The sequence below is a fragment of the Plectropomus leopardus genome, chromosome 5 (genome assembly GCF_026936395.1).
Source record: "Plectropomus leopardus strain MGB_pleo_1.0 chromosome 5, ASM2693639v1, whole genome shotgun sequence".
Taxonomy (NCBI): Eukaryota; Metazoa; Chordata; class Actinopteri; order Perciformes; family Serranidae; genus Plectropomus; species Plectropomus leopardus.
The window spans coordinates 17944501-17971218 of record NC_142180.1 but is presented as its reverse complement, the minus strand read 5'-3'; the positions used below and the strand labels follow the sequence as shown (position 1 = coordinate 17971218).

The following is a 26718-nucleotide window of genomic DNA, read 5'->3' as shown; positions in this document are numbered from 1 at the left end:
CTTTTGAATTTCTGGCATTGCTCAATGTCCCTCCTGTTTGTCTCTCGGTTGTCCAAGACAAATTTCTCTTAAGGGAGACAACAAAGGCTAATCTTATCTTATCTTATCTAGTTGATGAGCCTGCCGACCAATGGCACAGTCTGCGTGGTGTGAGGATGGTAGTGGTAAAGAAGTCTGTGTTTGCACATGCTGGTAGTGGTTCAGAGTCGAGAGAAGGCAGTGAAAAAAAATGAAATGATAGACAGGCACACATCATACTGATATGACAGTGTTGTAACATGTCCATCACCTCAACCCCACACGAAGAGATCAGTCGTGTTAAGCTGATAACAAAATAAAAATAGTTTAATGCCGGTGACACCTATCTTTGCACAACAAAGGAAAACGCTGCACAGGCATATAATACTCTTCTGCGTGCTTCTACCACACACAAATGACATCTGACCGGGTGTGTAACATCCAAGATATGTTTTTCAAAATAAAAACAAGTATTTCCTTTTGCTGTATTAAATGTGGAAGTGAAGAGCAGCCTGGTAGGTATAGGGATTGAATTTCAAATCGATTTAATCCCAACAAAATGACACTGTTTGTCATTAAATTATAAAAAAAAGTTATATATAACACATTTTTTTATTTTTATTATTTTAAAATGTCTTTTAAAAGTTAGTTTAACCTGTTCATGCTTTTAGGTTACTGTCAGGGCATGCAGGTCATCGTGTTAAACAATACTGAAGTAAAAAAGGGAGGCGGCACACACACAGACTCTCTTTCTGTTTTTCATTAACACACAGTGATGATGGAGCTTGGCAGACACATGCTCATTTAACCACACATACACACGTGCTGCAATGCTGTAAAAATCCTCTCTTCTTGGTATGTGCTGTAGCATCTACGCTTCAGTGTTGGCTCATTGAGAAAAAGAAAAGAAAAGACCACATCCCACTAAGCTTTGACCCATTAGCACGTCATTCACTAAAGCTGATGAAGCGTGCCGTATCTGAACAGCTCCCACTGGCATGATTTTCTTTTTATGCTCGCTAGAAGTTGCCTTGCATCACATGCTTCACTGAGCTGCCTAATATCTCCTTCACTTGTGTATCATCTTAAAGACAGAGAGTAACAGTCGTAGTTGTGCTACTGTGAGAATACACTTTGTTTCCACTATGTGCCATTAAATAAAGCAGAAGTTACTCTTATTTTTTTCTTCACAAACTCAAATAAAAGATGATGCAAAAACGATGAGACGATTTGACCAGAAACAAAACAACAGCATGCAACTTTTGTCCGCTACTGATAAAATGCTGATTATTTTACTGTCTGGTTCCTTTACAGCTTTGAGATACTAAATGATGGATAAGATTTTATGTGTTTAATTCACAGCTGACCAGCTAGCAGTGTTGTTTTAAACCAGAAATGATGGTAGCTATACAGTTTTAAGGTGGCCTTTTTTGGAAATCAAACTTATTTTTCTTTTAAATCCCTTTTATTGGACTTTTCACTCTCCCTTACAGCCTCACCGACTCACACAGGCTTCCTAGATATCACTTTTACGGTCATTTGTGTTTTTTATCTTTTTTTTCATGCAGTTAATCCATCATCAAATCTTAATTCATTCATTCATTCATCATTACTATAAATGCAAAACCTCTATAGAGCCATTCAGCACAAATTAGCATCACCCTCTGAGTGTTTGTACATTCCTCACTGTATCTCTCTGCCTCTCCCTCCACTTTTTATTTCCTCCCTGTCTCCATCTTTCTCACTCTGATTTGTCTTCCATCAGCCTCCCAGTACCTGTGCTGGAAGCCAGGGAGCTGTCCTATTACTTATGCATAGGTATCATAGGTATTCATGTGTGTGCATGGGATAGGGCGCATCCGAAGCAGGGGCCGGGGCCCCGACATGACAAACAGGGTGTCAGCAAGGCTCCGCGGGACCCATTAATATGCCGGCAGCCGACAGGGATCCTCACCTACGCGCGCTTAATATTCCTGTATATTAAACAACCATAAATCAGAAGATATAAGCACTGAGGGCTGTTGTGTGTGTGTGATGTGTTTCAGTGTGTAAGGGGGCTGTGTGTTAGAAGAAATTGTTTGTGCGGAAGATGCAGTGTGTGTGGTTGTTTGTACATGTTGGAGATGGTGGATACTTTTGGGAAAGAGGAACAGGGTTTTAGTTGGGTCAGTTTCTGAATTTATGGATGTGTGTGCCCGAGTGTGTTTTTGTGTCGACGTGCTCTCAGACAGTAAGTCAGGGAAATTCAGAGTGGAAGACAGCGTCGGCCTTTTAGCCTTTCAGCCCGGCTTTAGCCCCGAAGTCTCACTGCTGACCCACAATATCCAGATCCTTTTCACACTAATAGAATTTTATTATCATCTCTCTCTCTCTCGCTCTCTCTATCTCCCCATATATACATATATATATATATATATATGTATATATATATATATATATGCTATTGTCTGTTACATTATTCCTCTTGGCCTCCACCTTTGTGCTAAGCTAAGTGCTCATAGCTGCACTTTCCAGACGACTCCTGTCAATCAAGCTGACTGTGCAGTGCTGTAATCTTTTCATCTTGCGTTTTCCTTTGATGAAGTTTGTTTCATTTTTGTCGCTGGCTGTCCTTCTTGTTTGCCTGTTCAGCATTGGTGGCTGTCACTGTCATGCTAACTATTCACTTTGTGTTGTTTATGCCAAACCACAAACATCAAACACATCACTTTTTTTGGCACCACAGAAACCTACAAGTGAGTTTAAGTTTGGAAGTGACATTATAAAAGGGAAATTCAATTGCAGCTGTGTTTTCATAACATATAAAACGTTTTTTGGCGTGAAAACATTTTCATTCAAATTACTTATTTTTTTTAGCCTTGTAACCCTCTTAAATTGTATGGTCAAATGATAACTTTGTCATCACAAGCTAAACACTGCAGCATCGAACCAATTAACATCGCTCCACCTGAGTCAAACACATACATTCAAGTCATCTTCACCCCAACACACACACACACACACAGTCCTGCCCCCCCCCCCACCATATTAATCTGTGTTACATGCATGCAAATCACCTTGTTTAATTAGAGACAAAGAATCAGTGTGTGTCTGTGTGTCTCTGTGTGTGTGTGCGGTGAGACCTACACCCCCCAATCCAGATATTCATGATGTGATGTGGGTCCCTGGGTCCGAGGCAGGCAAGACGGCAGTCGGGGCCTAATTTTGTTTTCCCAGTAGGGCCAACTATTAGTTTCTCAGCTCATTAATTACGCTGTTGTGGAGAAATCATTAATAGTTAAAGTCGCCCTACAATAATGTATAATGGATACATTTGACGGCTCCTGATTCTTTTTTTTTTTTTTTTCTTTGATGTATGATCAATTTTTTAACGGTCATGATAATCCCTGAGCCTTGTTGAGCAGGCACTGGAGTTGACCTCAAGCATGTTGGGAAATGGTTGTGTGTGTGTATGCGTGTGTAAAATCACTGTGTATAAATTACATACCATTTGAGCCGTCGGGGGCTCTCCGAGGTGGCAGAGCGTCTGGCCTGCTACCATCTCGCTCTGTGTGATCTGGACCAGTGTGTGTGTGTGTGTGTGTGTGTGTGTGTGTGTGTGTGTGTGTGTGTTTTTTTTCCTTAAGAATGTTCGAGGAAGGCTCAGCATGTGGGTGTGAGTGTGTGAGATTGTGTTTGTATGTGTGTCTCCCCTCTCGGCTCCTCTCCCTCAGATCAGTGACAGACACTTTTGTGACGGAGGTCATTAAAATCACTCCCAAGGCAGATCGGAGTGTGTGAGTGTGTGAGTGTGTGTGTGTGTTCCTCTCTTCATGCCCAAACTCCAACCCCCCACCCCACCCTCTCCACACCCTCTCTTCAATTTTCCTCTTCTGTTCTTTCATTCATCCGTCAAGACATCATGAGGTGGAGTGGACCCTTGCCATGTTATCTGGCTATTCAACCATCAGGGCAAATGTATGTGCATGTATTTGCATACACACTTAAATATGTGAGTTACTTCTATTGAATACCATTAAAACAAGTCTGTAATATTCTCCAGTATTTGTATTAGTGAGTGTTTTTCTATTGCATAGACTCCCAGACGTCCGTTAGCTCGTTGCACGCTGGGCTCGTCGAGCCTCGTCAGAGTAAGAGGTAATTAAGTATGAATAATTAACACCAGCGCCCCCCGACTGGGAGACAGCAGAGCAGCTTCCCCATGGCAGCAGTCGGCCAGATCACACATGGACCTCGTAGCAGTCCACCGTGTGCCCGGCTCGTTCATTAGAAATACCCACTGCACAGACTCGTTGTGATCCTCTCCACAGGATCCTGCACAGAAGGGGGGGGGGGGGCGCGGAGGGGGCATCATGGGTATGTTTGGTCCATACGGGAGAAAAACCCAATTTGCTTATTGTCAACCTTTTAAGCATTTGGGGTTTTGTAAAGTTTCTATTGCATAGTGACATTTGGAGCTTTTAGGTATTGCTTTGTCAGATAGCATTTTAAAACATGAATTTTCTTTGAGGTTTTTTTTTTTTTAGTGTATTGAGGTGTGTATTTCCTGAGTGGGAGACAGAAATAGCCAGCTGTACAATGATCATTTAGCAGAGCGGCTCATAGAAGTTTGTGTCTCTGGTCAATGAGTAACGACAGTATCTATTAGAATTGTGGGGTTTAGGAGTCAACAGGTAAATGTCAAGTGTAATCACCACAAGAAAACCTTTGCCCTACATACAAGTTACAAATGAGTTCACCTCCACAACACAGCGCTAATATCACACATATGTGGACCACTGTTATGATATCACTAGAATGTAGATGATTTGGTCTGTAAAGGTGTTTTTAGCATTTACGTTTCAATCTCTTTCGGTCACTTGGACAAGCTAGTATACATATGTTGGGCTTTAAAAAGGCAAAAATTGGTGCATAAAAATTTGCCAGAATGCAAAAAAATTAAGTTATTGATACTTATTGATACTTGATACTAAATTTTCTAACTTGGGATCCATAAAGCCCCCATTTCATATGTGTCGTACCAAATATTGAAACAAAACCAATGCCTCTCTGGTGGATGAAACACTTCAAAAATGGTTTATAGCCTAATTGAAGTGTGAATGTGTCAAAAGGTTACCGATGCATAATCATGTCAAGAATTAGAAGCATTCAAGACAAAGATTTACAAACTACAGAGCTAATAATGTCCTTTTTCATTTCTCTCTCTGTCTCTCTGTCAGCTGTGCGGGCGGACCGCATGCGCGGCGGTCGCAACAAGTTTGGCCCGATGTACAAACGTGACCGGGCCCTCAAGCAGCAAAAGAAGGCGCTGATCCGAGCAAACGGCCTGAAGATCGAGGCCATGAGTCAGGTGATGCAAGCCGTCCCCACCGACCTCACCATCTCCTCAGCCATCCAGAACATCCACTCGGCCGCATCCAAAGGCCTTCCACTGAGCCACCACCCAGGCCACCACACTAATCACCACCATCACCACCACCATCACGCCACCGCCCTGCCCCCCACAGACTATGACCGCAGCCCATTCGTCACTTCGCCGGTCAGCATGGCAATGCCACCACACGCTGGCAGCCTGCAAGGCTACCAGGCGGCCTACGGACACTTCCAGGGCACACGCACCATTAAGTCAGAGTACCCAGACCCGTACACCAGCTCACCAGAGTCCATCATGGGCTATGCCTACGTTGACGCCTACCAGACGGGCTCGCCACCCAGCTTCCCTCACCTGATCGTAGAGCTGCTCAAGTGTGAGCCAGATGAACCGCAGGTTCAGGCCAAGATCATGGCCTACCTGCAGCAGGAGCAGGCCAGCCGAGGCAAACACGAGAAGCTCAACACCTTCGGCCTCATGTGCAAGATGGCCGACCAGACACTCTTCTCCATCGTGGAGTGGGCACGCAGCAGCATCTTCTTCCGTGAACTTAAGGTAGGTGATCCTTTTGATGTGAGGGATTTTGTATGAATCTCAGAAAAATGTTATTTCTTACAACCTTATGCTCATGGCTTTGGCTGTCTTCCTGCTGGTCATGATAGCGTACTGTTTAAGCTTTAATTCTCATTGCAGTTACTCTGCAGGCCTTTAATAAATTATCCTGCATTTTGTTTCAATGCTAAATCTTTCACCACGTTGTCATCCATAATTGACAACACTTTGCACAGTTCATGAACATCATCTGCTCGATCCTTTATCTTCAACAGGCCTTTAATCTTCCTCTTTTATGCACTGGCTCAACACTAATGCAGAGTACACAGGGCTGTGGGGAGGGTGTCTGCTTGTAGCTGCCACCGCTGTCTGTCCCACTGCCTGATCAAAATTCAGCAGCCAGCCACTTTTACCCTGTGTGTGACACATTTTGGCTATGGGTTGTGAAAACTTTGACTATGAGCTTCAGGCACTTTTCATACTAACAGGGTCCTAGTCGAAGGGTTTTATGTGAACTGCATACCGCCCATCTCCCCTTGAAATATTCCTCAGATCTAAGTGGGCACACACTGTGTGATGATAAGAGATATTGGTCATTAGCATATTGGTCGACCAAAATTCAGAGAGCTGACCAAATACACACAGAGGGTAGAGTCACAATGGCAACAATCTGTGTATTGCTTGTCCCTTTTAATATCAGTTTAATGAAGACATTTTGCTAACCTGTAGTTGTTTGTGATGGATTTGAAGAGCGTTTTTTCACAAGGTAGCCTATATGCAATCTTCCAGATCTATTATAACAACAATATTTTAGCCTGGCAAAAAACTATGTCCTCTGTGAGTGTTTAGCACAGTCGATCCCAACTGACCAATAGTAACTATTCACCAACGGCTCACTGTAAAAAATGTGATAATTCCTGCTTATTCACAGAGCCCAAGGGAGAGTTTGTGGTGTGTGTTTGTGCGCTCGCAGCCTTATTTGCTCTGAATGAAGGTTAATGTTCGGAGCGACATGAAAGGCGTTTGATTAGTCTGCGCTTCACCTGTTTTTCTTCCCGTTGTCTGACTCCTTTGTCTGTTTGTTTCACACCGCATCGCCAAAGGCTCAGCTGCATATTCATGGGCCCAGGCCTGTTGCAAATAAATTCCCAGCAAATATTTGATATTATTTTGTTTTCAAAGGGGGAAAATAACAAATGAAATAAAATGTAATATTAAAAAACAGAGCCAATTACAACACAGACAAGAGTACTTGAAAAACACATGTTGACATTTAGCACGCGCCACGTCCCCACTATTGACATTTTCGAGATCTGTACTTGCATTCAGCTGGCGTGTTGCACTCATATACACACACACACACACTCATAAGGTGTGGCCACAGCTTATAATTGTGTGTGGTTTGCCCATTAACTTTGAACGATCATTTTTGCTCCACTATGAAGCCTCTCTATTTCTCACACCCTCGTACTAATTCAATTATCTCACCCACTTGTGTTTGTCACTCCCTGATTTGCTGCTGAATGAAATGTCATTATGTTTGCCTAATGACTACCCATATTACTGGAGCTTAATAGTAATTGAGCTGGGCGCCTGTTACAAAGGTAGAAAATGACCTGAGCTCAATGCAGGAGAAACCTCTTCCTCCAAAACCCCCCTCTAAAAAAAATCCTCTCCTGCTCCTGTTGCACAGGCCTCTTGGTTTCGGGGAGGTGGGGGCGTATTTCACTTAAATGAGGGAGATAATTGAACTGAACCACCCTTGCAGTGTTTTTAAAGAGCCATCTAAAGCGCAAGGGGGATTGAAAAATAATGTGCTAGCTGTGGCTCTGACAGTTTTTCCCACACAACCCATGATCCTCCTTCCTTGCTTGTTTCTCATTAGTAACTAGACTGCTGAGCAAAGTGATGGTAATGGTGAGGAGAGCAAGCAAACTGTGAGTGAGCCAGACTGAGATTAGTTTATTTTTCTGGCATTTTGGGTACTGTTTTGGTATACTTTTGGTTTTAAACATCTCCCTAAATTGTTTGCTTTAGAAGCTTGTTGAGGATTTTTTTCAGCTGAACTTTATGGCTTGGATTTGTTTATTAATTATAATTTCAGAGAGTGCTGTACTGTACTGTCCTGTGCCGTGCTGTGCTGTGCTGTGCTGTGCTGTGCTGTGCTGTGCTGTGCTGTGCGTTTGTAAATGTGCTGCTGTTCTATTCTGTTGGCAGCTTTTATGTGTTTGTTACTGCAGTCAGGGGCGTAGTATCAATTTCTGTGCTCCCATGCACAAGCAGTCTGTATGGGACCCTCCACCCTTACTTTTTTGATCCATGTCTCTATTATGCACTGATTTTTTTTTTGTGACAAACATTTTGCCTTCTTTCCCGTACCTTTCTTTCTTTTCTTTTTTGGAACCCCAATTTCCCTTTGTTGGGTAAAGACACAACTGTTAATGCTTGATTCCAGCAGTAGTTGCTCACTTGGCTCTAGTTGTGAGACAAATCTTAGTGGCATAAACCATTTTGAAGCTTGAAGGTTGAGAGGGGCCTCAGAGAACTTTCACTGTTTTTTTTTTTTTTAATAAAAAATTAAGTCTTAATACAATTTCTTAAGCCAATAATTAATAATATTATTATTATTAATAATTTAATATAGTAATTGCAACAATTACTGACAGATAAGAAACTAATAAAAGTTTTCATGCCAAGCAATTCAAGCCCCCTGCTCCCCATTGTTTTAACCTTTGATTGCTATTTTCACTTAAGATATTATATTTTTGAATCCACCTGACCTTTGACATCTATTGCTAATATAGATCTGACTATTAGATGTAAGGTCGAGCCTGGGAGCAGAGAGACAGGAAGCGGAGTAGAATTAAAAGTTTGTCACAGGAGTAGTGTGGCGCTGTAGGAAGCTATAAATATACTTTCATCTCACACACACACACATATCCACATCAAGACACAGACACCGCTCACACATAACGCACAGCCCCTCTCGCTATTATTAGCTCCGTAAGAACAAAAGAATTTCTCCGGTAATAGAGCCAAGCTGGGAGGGTGTGTGCGAGGTGTCTGCCAAAAAAAGTGTTTAAAGATTTAGTTTCCATAAGTTGGCCTCGGTCACGGGACCCATAAATATTTAGCCATTAGGAGTACCTTCTAAAGAGCTCCCCCCATTCTTTTCCAATGTGGCACGCCACCTTTCTCTCTCTTTTCCCCCGTCTTTCTGGGAATGAGGCATGACGTGAGGGACATTTATTTCTAACACCTTGGATCCGAGAAGTTGGGGTGGGCTCTTACCGCCAACCAGTTTTGATTGGTTTAACACATCGACAATTAGTGAGTCAGGTCTGGGGCACTGTTTTTGAAATCAGAGACAAAGTGGCGTTACGAGACGAGGTTTTGGCACTCTAGAGGTCACTTGTGGTTATTTTAATAAAATGTTGAGCGAGCTGAAGACAGGTGCATGTGTGTATGCATGTGTTAATGTCTATGAGTTTATGTCTGTCTAGATATGTATCCACCAGCACTATTATTTCTGTTTCTTGCCTGTTAATTCTATTCAGCCCTAGAGGTGAGTTCTTAATCACAGTTTGAGTGTGTTTTTGAACATATTAATGCTGTTACAGACACAGATTTAAATCAGTTGTTTAATTTATGGATTTATTTCTTTTTAAATTGAGTCAGGGCTGTTTTTAACTGTCACTTGTTTCCCCTGACACTGATATCTCTGGGAAACTGACAATTCTTTACCTCATTTTAGAGCTATTTTCAGGGAGTTTATATTGTTCTGATTGATGAGTATGTGTTGCAGGAAATATTTTGTATGATAAAAAATGACAGTGTATAGATTTTTTTAATAAGCTGTTATTGGGGTATTTTCAAATGTGAGGATATGTTTTATAGTTTGTATATTTCATATGATAGTGTAAGAGTATAAAACAGTATGTGAGTGTGTTCTAAGGGGGAAACACATGCGTTTGTCTCTCAGAGACATTGGTACTCTGCCACCCCTCCCTGTCCCATCCTCCCATGTCCTGCTATGAACCCCTCTGCCCACTCTGGTGCCACCGCCACTCAGAAAACTTTAGATGTTAAAGGAAAAATCCTCTAAAAAATGCTTTTAAAAGCAGTTTTTGTATTTACAGTAGATTTCGTAGAACAGATTTTATACAGGTAAATCAACAATGTGTTTCTAGAGTTTGAGAGTTGTTTATATTTAAAACTAAACAGAGGACAGCAATTGTAATTGTAGGGGTTACCTTGCGGAAAGCATTACTGGAAATATAGGTATTATAGCAGAAATAGTTGAGGGAGGGACATGGGGCATTACACTTCTTAACTTCATTGAGATTTTTAAATGCATTGAACGTCATAGATAAATCATTTTTATGTATTTTACATCTCAGAGTAGGGGGATATATGCAGCTTATTTATTTAATTTACGCAACAACAAAAAAAAACATTTTTTATACATGGAGACATGAGGTTACTTTTAAATCAATAGCTTAGTAAAAACATCTCACTGAGAAAAGCAAATAAACAAGCAAATAAATACAGAAATAAAAGTAAGAGGAAAGTAAATTGACAATTTTACAAAAAATGCTGCATAAAAGACAAGAAAATATGAAAACAAATTAAACTGTCCTTGTAAGAGATGGAATTATAAAGTTCCAAATGCTTTAATAGCACACAATTGAGGTAAATTCTCAAACTTTTTAAAAGAATAGCAAATACTGAAAGTTACTGGTTGAAAATATTTAAATAGGTGAACATTAAGAATTTAAAAAATAAAGGATGTCATGCTTTCTTTGTGAAAACAGTTAACAGAGCCTTCTTAAAAATCCCTCTTCTAATGTTCCTGTTTGTGCTCAATATTTGTATGTGTATTTACACTGTGTACGTGTGTTTATGTGTGTGAGGGTGACTCATGCTGGTCCACAGCTACCTTCTCCTCTATTGTTCCAGCATTTGGATGGCTGGCCTGACTCCCACCACAAACACAATGAGAGGGAGAATTTAGCAGGGCAATCGGGACTATTGATGATTCATATGTTTATATCTTACCTTCCCACTCCCTTCTCACCACACCACCATGCCCCCCCCTTCCTCTCTACACCCTTTAATAAAAAGGATGTGTGTCTAGTGTTGGGACATGGAGCACTTTTGTGTGCCTTGTCAACACACAACACACAGAGGTTGATGGAGTGACGGAAATTGCCACATAAGAGAAGACTTTTAAGTAATCTAATGTACTGAGGCTCTACATTTCAGCCATATACTTTCATATATTTTACACTGTCATGTCATATGTCAATATTCTTCAATTACCTGTGTTTTCTGGGAGAATTGTTCTCATAAAACATTCATTCTTTTTGTCTGTATGCCCTTAAACCTTACTCTTTTGTCAAATGTACACTTTCGCGTAGCAGTTCACTACAAAAAGGAGATATGATCTTGCTTTATTCAATCAAAAGTAGACATAATGGACGTTAAGATTACTTAGTCAGTTAGTTTTTGAATTATGGTGCATGTCTGAATTTATAGCTTTGATCTTTTACCCAACACATCTTAAAACTGCAATAAGTGCAAATGGTTTGCTTAGAAAACAAACCTTTGCTTCTCTGTTCTGAGGGACCAACACTAAAATTGGTGATACTGTGATTACTTTAAGTAGCGAAAATGTCTGTTTTTGTATCCACCATGGTGTATGAATGCTCATTTATCCACAGAAATAAGTCTTGTGAGGGCTGTCAAATTCTGCAGTTTATGACAACCTACTGTAAACAAATCAGGTCTAACAACACGTTTTTTTAATTTTGAGCAATATAAACCAACTGACAAAACTCTAATAAAAGCAAATTGCAGGTGCACTGCAGATGCAGCAAAAAATGTTAAACAATCTGTAAATAATTACAACTCAAAATAGGAACAGTATTTGCAAGATTAAGCTATGTGGCAGGAACACTAGAATCAAGCACAGATTCACCACTGGGCCCATACGGCCACTTCCCTGGGGGCCTCCTCCCTCTAGGGGGCCTCGAAACCCCACCAACTGCAGCATCCAGCCTTTGCTTCTTCTTTCATTAAATAAATTTAAAAAAATACTTAACTTTATGCTAGTATCTGCATTGAAATATGAATAAATTACATCATTTGATAACAACAAAAGTTTTATGATTGCTTTGTTGTGTGGCTGCGAGAAGGATGTATGTTTTGAGCCTGATAGTAATGTGGAGAACCAGCCGGACACCGAAGCAGATGAAGACGAAGCAGCGGAGACCGGTTGGTGGGTAGGCAAGGAGTTTAACAACCCAACAATTTATCGTTTTCTTATCTACTCTAGTTTTTACTTTTTGACCTCACACGGGGCTTCGCCCTAACATGCATGTGCACAGCTTGTATGTTTAGTTACACTCAGTTGGGAAGAAGCAGCTCTCTGTCTACTAAGCTTAGTGGCGCTATGTAGCACAAAAGGAAACAAATGAAGAAAACAGCTGAGATAAAACAATCTGGTGATAGTGCTGAACTGACCTGGTGATCATGATGTTGGAGGTCAAAACACAGATTGCAGGACTGCAGCAGCAGAGTGACAGCGCGGCACAGTGACAAAGGCAGACAGACAGCGTTTTTTCCACTCAGCGCCACAGCATCTGAACAGTAAAATGTTCAGCGGTGGAAAGTGATTTATTCAGGCTTCAACAGAAGACTTTGTTTCAGTCTCACTTTTAGTCCAACTTAAGGAATTATTTTTAAATATGACGATGCATCACTCCATCTCTCATCCAGCTGCTCTCCTTTTCATCAGGGGCAGATTTAGTGATTTGGGGGCCTGGTGCCCCAGACCAAGTGCTTTGCTTTCATTTCATCAATTCTCTAACTGGAAATGATGGTGGCCTTTTAGCAGCTGTAGAAGAAGTTAGGCTGTTCTCTACACCCTCAGTGTAACTAATATAGACTAGTCCAAGTGATGAAGAGTTGAAGGAAAAAAATGTACACGCTTAAATACAGCACACACCACAGGATGACGGGCTTCGATTCAACTTGGCAGTCAGAGACTGACTCAGACTCTTCCTGGCTCTACAATACTGAACTTGGTAAATAATTAGTTAATTCATTCATCATTAATTGCTGCAAATACATTGTGTAAATCTTGTATGACAGATGATATCTACAGGTTTTGTCATTCAGGTCACAATTTTTGTGTGTAAGTCCGGTATAAACTACAGGTGTTGCCAACAGATTTCAGCCCATGCAAAAACCTGTAATAGTAACATCACAGTACAGTATGTATGTGTATGTGTGTGTGTGTGTGTGTGTGTGTGTGTGTGTAGTGGACAGGTGGGAGGGGCACCTAGATTTCATGCCCAGGGGCCTCTACATTTTCATTCTGTGCCTGACTAGAATAGAACAGTTGCATGAAAATTAAACTACAGCTTCAAAAAACAATTGAGCCAAGGCAAATCTGCACAGTTTGAGACGTGTATCGCAACATTTCAAAGAGGGTTGAAGCAGCTGTGAAGGCAAAGCGTCATCCTCCGTCTCATTCCTGAGTTTTTTCTTCACAGTAACAAGAGATGACATGTTGTTTAGAGTCTGTCTTGAGTCAAATGCTGTGTAATGTTATTCCTGTATTTAGTCCGTCCACCTGATAAAAGTGGAGCGGGGAGGAAAACAGCCGTGACATTTTGAAATGTGGCTTCACTGTTTATTTTAGTCATCCAGGGACGGTTTTCGGGGAGATCCAAACAGGTTTTGTGCGTCTCCGTCTCCTTCGTTTTTTCTCTGTTTTGTCTCTCTGCATGTAGCGGGAATGGCAAAAGCAGAACTGAGGGCCATTAAGTTGAGGAGGAACTGTATTAGAAGTCTTGCTCCCTGGGAAAGCTCCCAGCTGAGATGGGACGGCCATATTGGATAAACAGATGGCCGGGGAGAGGAAAGGACAGGCGAGGAGAACAGAGGTGAAACAAAGAGGGGAGATGAGAGTGGGGAAGAGTAGAGGAGGAATGTGGAGAGAGCGGAGGAGAGGGAAGGAAAAGGAGAGGGAATAACAAAGAGAAAGAAGGAGGTGAGAAAATATTAAAGGTGATGTGAGAGAAGAGAGGAGAGGAGACAGAAGATAAAAGCAAAGACAGAGAGATGAGAGTTAAACAAAGTCAACAGGAAGGGCAAAAGGGCAGGAAAGGGATGAAGCAATGCATGTAAAACATGGATCAAGACAGGCATTACAGTATTTTTGCACTAAACCAGATCAAAGGCTGAAATATATATCATTTCAATTTTAAAAATGGAAACTTTTACTGTGGATATTTTTACACAGATAGGCATCACAAATTAATGCCCTTAATTTGGTAGGGCTCGGGGCATCCTGGTGGTGGCCTAAAGGTTTAATGTGCTAACATTGCATTGGACCTTTGTTGCCTGTCATCCCCACCTCTGTCTCACTGTCTCTCTTCACATGGTCTTTCAGCTGTCAAATATATTTCCTGTCAGAGAAAATCCAAAATGCAGAATCATAAAAATTATAATTTGGTAGGACTTGGTAGGAAGTGTCTTGCCATCTCGCAAATGTCAATGTGCTGTGTGTGTGTGTGTGTGTGTGTGTGTGTGTGTGTGTGTATATATATATATTCATTTTAATGTATTTTAAGTTTAAACTGGAAAACACATTTAGTTAAAGGCTATTGATTTCTTATTGAAATAAAATATGAAAAGATCTCGCTGCTTATTTTTTAATTTTTTATTTTTAATTTTTCAAATTAAAAGATAACTATACAATGTCATTTTTTTTGTTTGTTTGTTTGGGGTTTTTTTTTTGCTTACATTTTTGTTGTGGTCATTAATTCTCTTCCAACTCAAATTTCAAAAGGTCATAAAAACTTACAACAACCTAAAAAAAAAAAGCATTTGAAGCAGTAGAATTATTTACAGCTCTGACTCCTCTCCACCAGTTTATTCCACTCCTGTAAGCGGCTGCATGTCAGTCAATCACGCAGTATGACAGATCCCTGGGGTGGGGCCAAGAGGGGGGCTGATGTTCACATCTCACACCTGAATATTCTCCACTTATAGATTTACCTGAGTGAATAATGTAAGGTCCTCTGATGCACCCCACTCTGCTCGGCTGCATAATTTTACCCCCTCCTCACCTCCCCTCTATCTACATCCATAAATATTACATGAATTTACTTTGGTGAAATTATACTTACACCACCCGCCCCCCGAGTTCAGACTGGAGGGTGTTTCTCTAAAGTCTTAGTTATCCTCTTTATACACACACACGTTTTTTTCTATGACCTTTCCAGGATCAGTTTAATTTTCAAGGTGCAACCAAGTGTGTGTGCAAGTGTGTGCTGGAGAGAGGTGGGGTATATTGCTCCTGTCCTGCTTTGCTGCTGATTGCACCTTTTCTTTTTTTCTTCGCACCCCATAACTGAGTGGAAATTAATAAGCCGTTTTAGGCGTGATCTGTGAACCCTGGGACGGGTATATCTATACCACCTTACACACACACACAAACACACACACACACACACACACACATAGATTCAGAGCCTCAGGCTGCAATGTCTGTCTTGTCATAGAGGTCAACAATCCCCCCCGCAACAACCTCCCCTCCTGACACCCCAATCCTGACAAACTGCAAGCGTGATGGGGCTGGCGGCCGCACGCAGTTGGCAGAGATTTGTAACTGTGTCCCTGGTCCATTGCATTTGAATTATTCGGCAGGCTGTGCGGCACCCCCTCAACACACACACACACACACACACACACACACACACACACACACACACACACACACACACACACACACACACACACACACACACACCATAGCATACTTGCTTTACCTTAGTTGCGAAGAAAGAAGGTGTAGAGAAGGACAGGGAGAGAACGAGGGGTGTGATAAAGGAGACAGGGAGTTTAAATGAGTTACAGAATGAGAGAAGAGCAAAGACTGACATAAGTCGGAAACTGAGTGACGGGGAGAGAAAGAGAAAGAGTGAACGATTATGAGCGAGAAAGTGATCATATGAGACTGAGAGGACGGAGTCAGAGATGGAGTTAGAGACAGAGTGATACTGCAGGGAAGAGGGAGGGTGAAAAAAAGAGTTGACCGTGAGAGATGAAGAGCAATAGAAAGAGAGAGAGAGAGAGAGAGAAAGAATGTGAGAAGGAGATAATGAAGGACAGCCAGAGAAGGATAGAAAGAGGGAAATGAGGAAGAGAGGAAGGTGGGGCGGGGGTTAAATGGGAAGATGAACATGGGGCTACTAGAGGCAACGACCAAGGGCAAGAGGGAGGAGGAGGAGGAGGAGAGGGGGCATGGTGAAGGACAACAGCGGAGGGTGTTGGGGGGGTGAAAAGAGGACCGGTAGGTTGGGGGAGTGTGGTGGGGGTTTAAGGGGGGAACAGGTGGAAGGTTAATGGGCCTGGAGCGGATCCACCAGACGCTCTTGGGCTTGATATATGGGCCCGGGGCCTGGCGCAGGGCGTAGGCTTTCAAAGATATATTATTTCATTTGAGGAGCAGCACCATTCTGGCCGACAAACCCCCCCCAACTCAACCACCCTCACCCCTGCTTCCACCAACACCCCCCACGGCCCAGCATTTGTCCAGTGATAGATGACACGCCCCCCCCACCAAACCAACACACACATGCACAAATACACTTACAGTATTGTCTGCCCAACACAGTTGTGTTGCATTTTTTGTTGTTGTTGTAGTCAAGAGAATTTTCACTCAATTTAGCTTTTCTTTCTTTCTTTCTTTCTTTCTTTCTTTCTTTCTTTCTTTCTTTCTCTTTCTTTCTTTCTTTCTTTCTTCTGTTCATTCTACTAGCCTTACTCAACCCCTCCCTTCTGCTGTCAGTCTTTCTCCCAAGCTGCACACAGGTCTTATGGCCGCCTGTGTGTTTTTTTAAGTTGCTATTTTAGTGGTAACAATATCTGTTTGATCAGTAGCACTGGGAAGGAGCAGGAGTTTGGGGAGGGGGCTATGGGTGGAGGGAGAGGGTGGGGGGTTTCACAAAGGCCTCTTTTCATTCATAAATTATTGACCATTGCGCAAGACATCAGTCTCTCTTTTTCATAAATACTGTAAACCGCCCCCCCTGATTTTTCTTTTCAATACCAAATGGAAAAAGTCGATTTTGGGATTGCTTTTAAAGACGGTGTGCCTGGGTTAAAAAAAGAGCATAAATCAGACACAACAGAGGCTGGTCTGTACCTGGAAGGCCACAGGTTGAAGCTACTGAATATGTTCCTTCTGTTGAAGGCACTGAAAGCATGTGGCACTGCTCCCCTGGGTCCTGCAGGTGAAACGTGTCTCAGACGGACACTGGTGTTTAAGAAGATTATGATTTTAATGGTTGCAACATGACAAGATAGCGATTGCAGACATGTGTTCAGTGTGAAGCTCTTGAGGCGCCAGTATTAATTGCGTGGCATAGCCAAAGTCAGCGTTTTCTAAAAGCATCTGCCATGCTTTGGCTGCTTGACTACAGGTGACCACTGATCTGACGAAAATCAAGTTTTCCGATGTCCTCCTCACATCCCCTGATAGTTTTAGACTAAGCTTTAAGCCACAGCCTCCCCAAATACTGGAATGGTCCCGTAGGTCAGAGCCCATGGGACTGCAGGAAGCCGGAAGGAAGAACAGGAAACTTGTTAAAAGGGAAGATTTAAAGTCGCCTGTCCCAGAGGAGCGGCAGCTATAAGGAGACAACGGGGGTTGGGAGGTTTTAGCATGCGCAAAGTCTGCTCATCTACTTGTTTCTTTGATGAGGGATGAAAGGGCTGTCATGAAGTACAAGTTTACAGAGCTCCCAGCAATGATAGACTCAACTGTCCTCAACAACGTTTCCCCCTTCTTCTTCATCCTCACTCAAGGAATTTTTTCACTGTTTGAACGCTTAACTGAAATTCTCACTTACCATGTGAGAGCAGGTAGCACACTTGGACACTGACAAGACATGTAACGGTTGACAGATGGATTTGTTGCATGGGTCAAATGTCTGCACCACCCCACTAAATCCATAGAAGAGATGTGTTTTTTTTTTTTAACCTTTATCTATTGCTGCCTTTCTCCAACTCAGCCTCCCCTTCAAAACCACCGCTGATGAAGTAGCAAAGAAAACAAAAAAATTGCCTCCACCTCTTCTGTAGTTTTTCATTTTCAAGCAAGTTAACACTGACTGATTCGAATTTGCGAGCACTTTGGGCATTCGGCAGGAGAAAGAGCAGGTTGTGTTTAAGTCTTGTTTGAGGACGATCAGGGTAAAAGCCTTTTTTATTGGCAGGTCATGCTGCTTGTTAAGACGGTGACGCAGGTGACTAGGCTGTGCTGTTAGCCTCAGCGGCCCCAAACTATCATGGTTGTTGTTTCGCAAGTTGGCAACAGTCAGTCAAATTAGCAGTAAGAGAGAGAGAGAGAGAGAGAGAGAGAGAGAGAGAGAGAGAGAGAGAGAGAGAGATTGAAAATTGAAAGGCAGAGAATGGGCTGGAGAGGAAATGGGAATGAGAGACAAAGAAAATGGGTAAACAAAGTGGATATGGGGATTTAGTTGGCCAGGCTGCTAACAAATCAACTGCGTGCAAACACTTTACACACTCCACCAAAGTACAAAGCAACTTTCTCCCTCCCCTCTCTGCCATACTCATAGTTATGAGCCGTGTTAAGTCTACAGTTTATACAGGAACCTTTCCAAAGTGCCTCCCATCAGAGACTCTGCAAGCCCGAAAAGTGGTGCTCATAGTATGCAGCAACAAAGGACAAATTAGAAGTGATCCTCATAAAAAGTATTGTTATCAGCGGGCGAGCTCAGTGGCTGAGAGTGCCGATATGTTGTCAGACGGGTGGTAAATATACAGACAGAAGTGCCAGCATTTTGCTTCTAAATAGCTCCTGGGTATAGGGTTTCTTGGAGGTCAGAGGGGCCGAGGTGTGGCTGCTGCAGCCTTACGCCGACCCTCAGCCCCTAAACTAAACTCACCACACAAAACTATGCAAACCTGTCAGCTAATTTATCTTCCTCTTTAAGCCTTCCTGCATTTTGTCTTCATAGAGACAATTCAGAAAGAAATGAAAGCCAAGTGGTTGCAAAAAGGGCTTCCTAATGAAGGGTTGGACCAGCAATATTATATATATATATATATATATATATATATATATATATAATTATATTATAAAATCCTACTATTTTCTTTCTAAAATAACAGACATTTTAGAAGCCCCATTCTAAATACCTCAGTTTGAATAATACCACTGACAAAAAAAAGATGTCACTAAAATATCACTGGGCAACAATGGCAAGCAAGGTTTAGATTCAACATTGTTTAGTAAGAAAAAGAAACAATGACTTCATTAAACATATAAGGTAATATATATTAAACATTAAAAATTGTATTCAAATCAGAAAAATGTCAGATAATCAAAAATGGACAGTTTATAGGCCAAATCTTGCATAACTTAAGGGACACTGAACAGCCTTTGCCTTCAGGCAAAGATTTGGTTCCCCAAACTGCACCCTGAAACAATGCTTCAACTGGCTTTTCAAATAAATTAAAAAAAAAGACCCCACAAAGAGCCCTCAGCTTCTTATGTTCCAGTGTTGCGTGGCCTCAATTATCTGCGTGTAATCCAGCCTGCCTAGAGGTTGCGCCTGTGTCTGCCGCTTTCGTCACCGGGCTGTCAACAGTTGTCCCCCAATGTCTATTTTTGATGCTTATTTACGGCTTGTCTATTCTGGACAGGGAGTGGGGAAGCTTGGGAGGGGGTCGAGGGTCCGGGAGACAATAGACAAGACAGTGGTGGAACAGTCGACAGCTTGCCTTCTAGTTTTACACTTGAGTGGAAGGGGTATTTATATTCAACTGGAAAGGCGGGTGATTGAATTTGCACAGCGACGACTGATGCATGCAGTTCACAGGAGTAACACTAGACTTTGTGGTTGTGTTGTGACGACGAGCAAGTGAGAAATTTCATTGGGGGCCGCACGCCAAACAACGACCCAGCCGAGAAAATTGCTTCAGCCCCGCCGGCAAAGTAGGACAAAGACACCTGTTCCCTATCCCTACTTTGAGCGTTCCTTTCCTTGCTGGTTTTAATTTTGCTCTTGGGCTCCTTATTCAGGACTTTTTATTACTCTCACACCATTCCCTCTTCACCTCTCAATCTCCATTTCTCCCAAAGCACCATAACTGCGAACCTGGCACGAGTCACAGATAAATGATTCCATACATGTGAAATAAAGGCACGGCACTAATAATAGGCATTACAGTTGTGCGTTCCTTTAGGATTGCGCCTGCTCAGTAGGGGATGAAAAGAGGCTTTTCAAGCAAGCTGAAACAATGACGAGCAATAAACCAAATTTGCTGAAAGGCGACTTGCTGAGAAGGGTGTCGACAACACCGTTAAACTTCTAGAAACGAACCAGAGATGCTGAACAAAAACCAAAAAAAGGGAAAGGATTTCAGGTGGCAAGCTGCAGCTTCACCTTCCCTCTGGCCAATACTTTAAACACCACATGTTGCACTGCACTTCCCATCAGCAGCAGCACCACTAGGCCTCGCACTGCCGCAGCAGCACTATAGAGAGATGTCTTTCTCCTAATACAGACGCATTCGTGGCACTTTCTGTCAGACGAGGCCTGGAGATGCACTTCAGGGAGAAGCAGGGCTCCATCTGTTCTGCCGCGTTGCGGTTTTGATGCCTCGTCTTCCTTGTTCTTCGACTGTTTACATATCACAGGACCTCCGGAAATGCTCAATTAGCTAATTCAGATATTTAATTTGTGCATCAAGGGCTGTGATCCAAGTGATCTCTGGAGCTGTGCCACATTTGGATGTGGATTCACAGCTGTCTGCTCTAAAAGCACCCCCCATCAGAAAGAGAAAAAAAAAAAGGACACCCATCCCAGCGCGTCAAACGCTAATGGGACTCTGTGTCTCCCGCCTTCTCAGACAGAAAGCACCACTGCCTCAGTCTCTGCATTTTAAAACAGCTTTAGTCGTCTAAGCTGCGTTAAGGTATATTGCATATATGTGTGTCTGTGGGTATATGTGTGTGTGTGTGGGTGTGTGTGAGAGAGAGACTGTCTCGCCTGTTCTAAATAATACAAAAGTGGGAAGCCTTTAGCCTGTCCTCTTTGTCTCCTCTCCTTCTTGTCTTTGCTTCCTCTTAAAGGACAGACAGCCAGACAAGGATTATGAGGTCATTTCCCACTGTCTGTCAATGAAAGTCACACACACACACACACACACACACACAACTGTACAATCACACTCACACACATGTACATATGTACATAAATCCCCCCTCTCACTCACATCTGACAGTCATGACCGTATAATGAAGTGAATGAAAACCCCACTTTCAACCAACACACACACACACACAGAGGAATCAGCACACATGCACACTCACCTCCTTACCTCCTTATATTGCATCTCCTCCACCTGCCTTTCACACTCAGCACACAAACACCAAGTCATAAATTGCAGCATTAACTCAAATAATGATTGCACGGCATGAAAATTCAATGGCTGGGGCTTAATGCCCAGGAATCGCCTGGTAGATTAAGCTCTGTGTGTGTGTGTGTGTGTGTGTGTGTGTGTGTGTGTGTGTTTGTGTGTGCATGGGGAGTCTGTTGGAGGGGGTGTTGAAAGATCAATAGGGGTTTCTATGATCAGCACCTCCCAGTCAGGAACCTTATAGACAGTCCACTTGCACAACTCATTTTACATTTGGATGGCATGCATTTTCTCTGTCTGCAAAGAGGAGAGTGGAGTGGCGGGAAGGAAAGGGAAAATGAGGCTGCATGTGAAAGTGTGTGGAAGTGTGCAGGTATAGATGTTACTGTCAAGCATTTGTCTGTGTGTAAGTATCCAGGTCTTGACATGATTGCATCAGTGTGTGCATATTTGTGTGCGTGTTGGGGTAAAGGAAGGAGGAGGAAGGGTTACTTTTGGGAGATGCCATTCCCTGGGCTGCATGTGTATTAGCGGTCTAATGTTCATGTGAATAATTGATTAGGGCCTCTCTGTGTTTTTGATAATTAGTTGATAGCTTCTTAGCTCTAAGCCCAGAGATTTCATTGGTGTGTGTGTGTGTGTGTGTGTGTATGTGGTGGGGGGTAGGTAGTCCACTTCTGAGGTATCCTGAAAACAATCGCTCAAAAAAAAAATTCCTTTCCTCTAAGCCATCCACTCATGGATTAACTTTCTTCATAAATGAGGCAACAGTACATACATTTCTTTCTCATAACCTCATTTTGTTTTCTGGAGTTCTCTTTCATGGTTTGCCTCACCCGTGAGTCACCTGTGAGTTGATCTCAACTCACTTTTCCTTAGACCACCTGGATTGAGATGCACCTTCTTGCACATTTCATATATGATCATTATTAAAAGCTGTCAGACGTTACCCTGGAAGTTCTGATTCTGTACATATCTAGTAAACAGACCAGCCGTGGCAGACAACAATAAACATTGCATGCATGAAAAGATATCAATTGAAATTCATGCCTGGCCTCTCTCTGGTCCGTTCTCTTGCCTTATTGATTTTTCTATCTTTCATATGCTTATGCATCAAGTAAAAACGGAATAGGAAAGTTTGGGCGTGCTTGGTTCACCCTCAAATCTCTGTGCTAATATCAGACGGAGCAGAGGGTTTGTTGCCATCGTCAGCGACCTTGAGAAAACAAGATGTTCTTCCCACTGCAACACACAGACCCACAGAGATACTTTGTTTTTCCTCATGAATGTAGTGCTTCTTTTTGTGGATTCTCACAGATGTGTGTATGTGTGTGTGTGTGTGTGTGTGTGTGTGTGTGTGTGTGTGTGTGTGTTTGTGTGCTTACCTAACAACTTAACCTTACGTGCTGTGATACATTATTTGTAGCTGCAGCAGCTGTTGTATCTTCTGCATCTTTGTTATTTATTCATTATCTATTTACATATTTGTTAAGCACACACATTGCTACACTGGCTTACTACCAGTTACTACATTTCCTGTATCTGTAATATGAGGCCCAAGCAGAGCAGGAAGACCCTATTAGGCCCACATCTTGTTTCCTCTAGTCTTGACAAGGCTCTGGACAAAAGGATGCAGCATAGGATGAAAGGACGGATAAGGGGGCAAGCAGAAAAAGAGGGCATGTCCAATCAGAGCTTTCTACCACAAGCCTGGGACATGAAGAAGAGTGTTAGGATGTGTAGACGGATGAGAAGATTTGAAGATGGGGAGAGAGAGAGAGAGAGAGAGAGAGAGCATGGCCAATCGAAAGCAGAGTGTTCTCAGGGTCAAAGGTCAGCCTCCCATGTCTGTTAATGCAGTCACCGTGGGAACTGATCAATCTCAGTGCCGCGGCAGTATCGATCAGATGTGGGCACACGTGGACACACACTAGCATTCTTTCTGACACACACACAAGACAGCATTCATTCACTCTCACAAAGAGGTGTCTGCTCTCAGTCTAAGGGGGTTCATAAGCATCAACACGCAGACTCACTCAGAACAACTTGCCTCACACTTTCTAAAAAAAAATAGGCTGTAGACAGAAAATAGATTAAAACTTTGACTACATGCACGTTTTTTTTGTCAAAGACACAATTGCTACACCTTTCTAGTAATTGTACACTGAAATGTCTTCTGTGGAAGGAATGATTGTATCTGGAGTCAGTAATTGTTGTTGAGACTGCAGTGTTGTGCTCAAAATATTGCTAAATGGATAGTACATGTAGAGATTTCTAAAGTGAGCTTTAGAAGCAAAATACGTTCTTTTATTTCACAAAAAGACTCTTTGAAAAGTTGGAAAAACTTGTCGGCATACACAAGGCCTTCTTGTGACAATGGTGATATTTTCTGAGCTTGCAGATGGTCTGTGGCATCTCTATAGCTGTTCAGGGACATAATAATAGTCTAGAGTTTCTGTGCGCTCAGTCGGAGATAAACCCACAGGCATTCTACACTACCTGATATGTCAGATTAGAGCTACATGCAACCAACAAACAGGTGTCAGTGACATGAGATGCTGATGAGCATGCACGCAATGATACACATATACTGTCACATGCAAAGATAAATAGCATACATTCACACTAGAAATCACAGGGAGTTATGACTCCCAAGCTTATGTTAAGTCTGCAAGATTATTGTTCCCTAAAGTGATAAGCATTAATGTATCTCTGGGTGCCTAACGTTTTGTTTCTGATTTTTGTTAAAGGTTCATGTTACAGTAGCGTACAGTCAGTCTGAATCATACTAATTTAAGAGACTAATCTGACTTCTGAATTGAGGTAATGGCTTAGCTTTTCCTCAGTGTCAGTATAATCGTAAAAATGTCTGGAATAATACAGAATATATTTTCTTAAAATCTTATTAGGGGTCCCTCTATCTGAATTTATGAAAGTCAGTAAAATACATAATAAGAAGAGGCTGTATTTCATCTTTTAAACAACACATCCACTAATATTTTGAATTGTCTCCTTTCTGGTCAACAACCATTACATGAAAATTTCATGCTACAAATAACGAAAAGTTTTAAAGTTTAAAGAAATCTCTTTTTTTTTGGAGAGATTGTTCCAAAAAGCAATACAGAGAGGGTATGTTGTATGACAAAATATTATTTGATGGGCCAGAAGAGTTGACTGTATTCTCATTTAAACTGTTTCCTCAAAAATTTTGAGTAGATTGTGGAAGAAAGAAAAAAAACTCACTGTGATTTCCTTATTTATTTTTCTTATACCTGGCACTTTATTTGATACTGAAACAGATTTTATTGATTTATGAAATGACATCACATTCATATAGGAGAATAAGAAGTCTTTGCTTATTTGTTTGTTTCTCCGCAATTGAGTTTCTCTGGCTTCTTGCCTCTAAAGGAAATGAACGGTTTTCTGATCATTTGCTGATCATGTTGATTAGCAGTTTGAGTGCATCAGCAGTCCTTTAAAGTCAGCTACATAGTGAAAACAGCACGTAACCAACAGGTGTAAAGCTAAAGAACTTGTTGTGGCTCTAATCTTGTCTGCTGGCTGACAAAGTGAGTTTTACTGAAGCTAGTTGCTCACTATATTATCTCTGGTATTATCATTCCTCTCCTCTCACCAGCTCCCCCTCGACTAGCGATGCCACATGCCACCTGCTCATTTTCCCAGCATTCTTATCACCCTGCAGCCGTAAGATCGAGGCCCACATGAACTGTACGCCATGATAAACAAGAGCTGGTTTGGGGAAGTGAGGAGGGGATAGTGATTTTTATTCTCGTTCGTCTCTGCCGTGCGGAGAGAAGAGCCGGACATAGTTTGGAACACGGACACCTAAAGCTCACCTCTCTGCTATCAGCAGGTCACATAGCTGGAACATCCTGGGGATTTTGTCACTCACTCTGTTGTTTCTTCTGATGGATGCAACTCTATTTGTGGCTTTTAAAAGTTATGGATGCCAAAAATGATTTACAGTGGGACTCAAGAGGCATTCACTGTTTCATCACTCAGTGACCTGTTTTGTTTGCCTCCCTTGTAATTTGGTCTTTGTTTAGACAATAGCGTGGTTAAAACAAAAAAAGTCATGAACACACTAATAGTAAGATTTGATCTTATGTCAGCAGGGTTGCATGTGCTTCCACAAGAAAAAGTATCGCCATGATTTCTGATACATTGATGACCAATTAGTTGAACAAAATCCTATTGTTGGCAACAGAACCCCACACTGAGACTCTTTTTAATTAAATTACCAAACAATACACTGGAAACGAGCTACAGTACATTCTAGCACGACATAATTAAGTGTTCGCAACATTCTGAGGACAACAGGCGCTGTTCTAGGTGAATTAATGCCTATTCCCAGGTGAATACGGGGCCTGTTTGGCTCAAGGCGAACAGATGCCAAGACAGGACTGCACCAAAGGATGGCTGCTAGAGACGCACGAGCATTGATGTCAGCTTCAAACCTCACCTGTAGTACTCGGAGACAGCATTGATTCTTGTCCAGCAGAGAAAGACGGAAAGATACAAGCACAGCTATTGTTTATGTACAAGTCGTTTGAGGCAGATAAACTCATGGTCTGTGTGTGTGTGTGTGTGTGTGTGTGTATGTGTGTGTGTTCTCCCCCCTGTGTTAAAAAAATAGCATGATTCTCTCCATTCATTAAGGCTCCACAGAAGGAGATTCCATTAATCTGTTCATTAAGCCACATCAAAAATGGAACTACTTATTAAAATCAGATCCAGCTGTGTACTCTCGTTAAAGCCCGCCGTACCGTACGAAGCTTAACAATGCTCGTGGCACTAGACCAAAACCCGGCCACAAGAAAGGGGGGGAAAGATTCTACTACATTGGCCTGTTTTGACTCAACACACCATGATAATTGCTCTACTCTTAGCAGGGGGCTATGAATAAACATTACTTTTGTTAGCGAGCATCTGAATGCTCGATTTCCAATTAATTTACATTTACCCAGAAATGGAGTGAATATCTACGCTTAATCACTATGTTTTATTTTCTCAATTTCCCCCAAGTCTTTTCTCATTCTTGCATTCCCTGTCTGGCACTTTCATTCCCCCTCTCACCCGCGCTCGCTTTCTTTTTCTACCTCTCTCTCTGGAAAATCCCATTAATCTCAGCCAGTGGTTTTGAACAAAAGCTATGGGCTAAGCGATTGATCCTGGCATTGATCCCACTCGCCTGAACGATCATAAAGGTGTTAAATTGGTTTCTTGGAGGATATGTATTTTTCATTGCTGGCTCCTGCAAGTAGAAGTTCCTGCTTGGAATTTCTCTCATT

At 42.1% G+C, this 26718-nt stretch overlaps 1 protein-coding gene across 1 annotated transcript in view; it reads left to right on the top strand.

Moving 5' to 3' along the window:
• nr5a2 (nuclear receptor subfamily 5, group A, member 2) overlaps positions 1–26718 on the top strand; it is an 85907-nt gene that overhangs the window by 11278 nt on the left and 47911 nt on the right. Inside the window, exon 4 of the mRNA XM_042515786.2 lies at positions 5238–5944. Within this exon, the coding sequence (XP_042371720.1) occupies positions 5238–5944 (707 nt within the window). The remainder of the gene's footprint in view (positions 1–5237; positions 5945–26718) is intronic.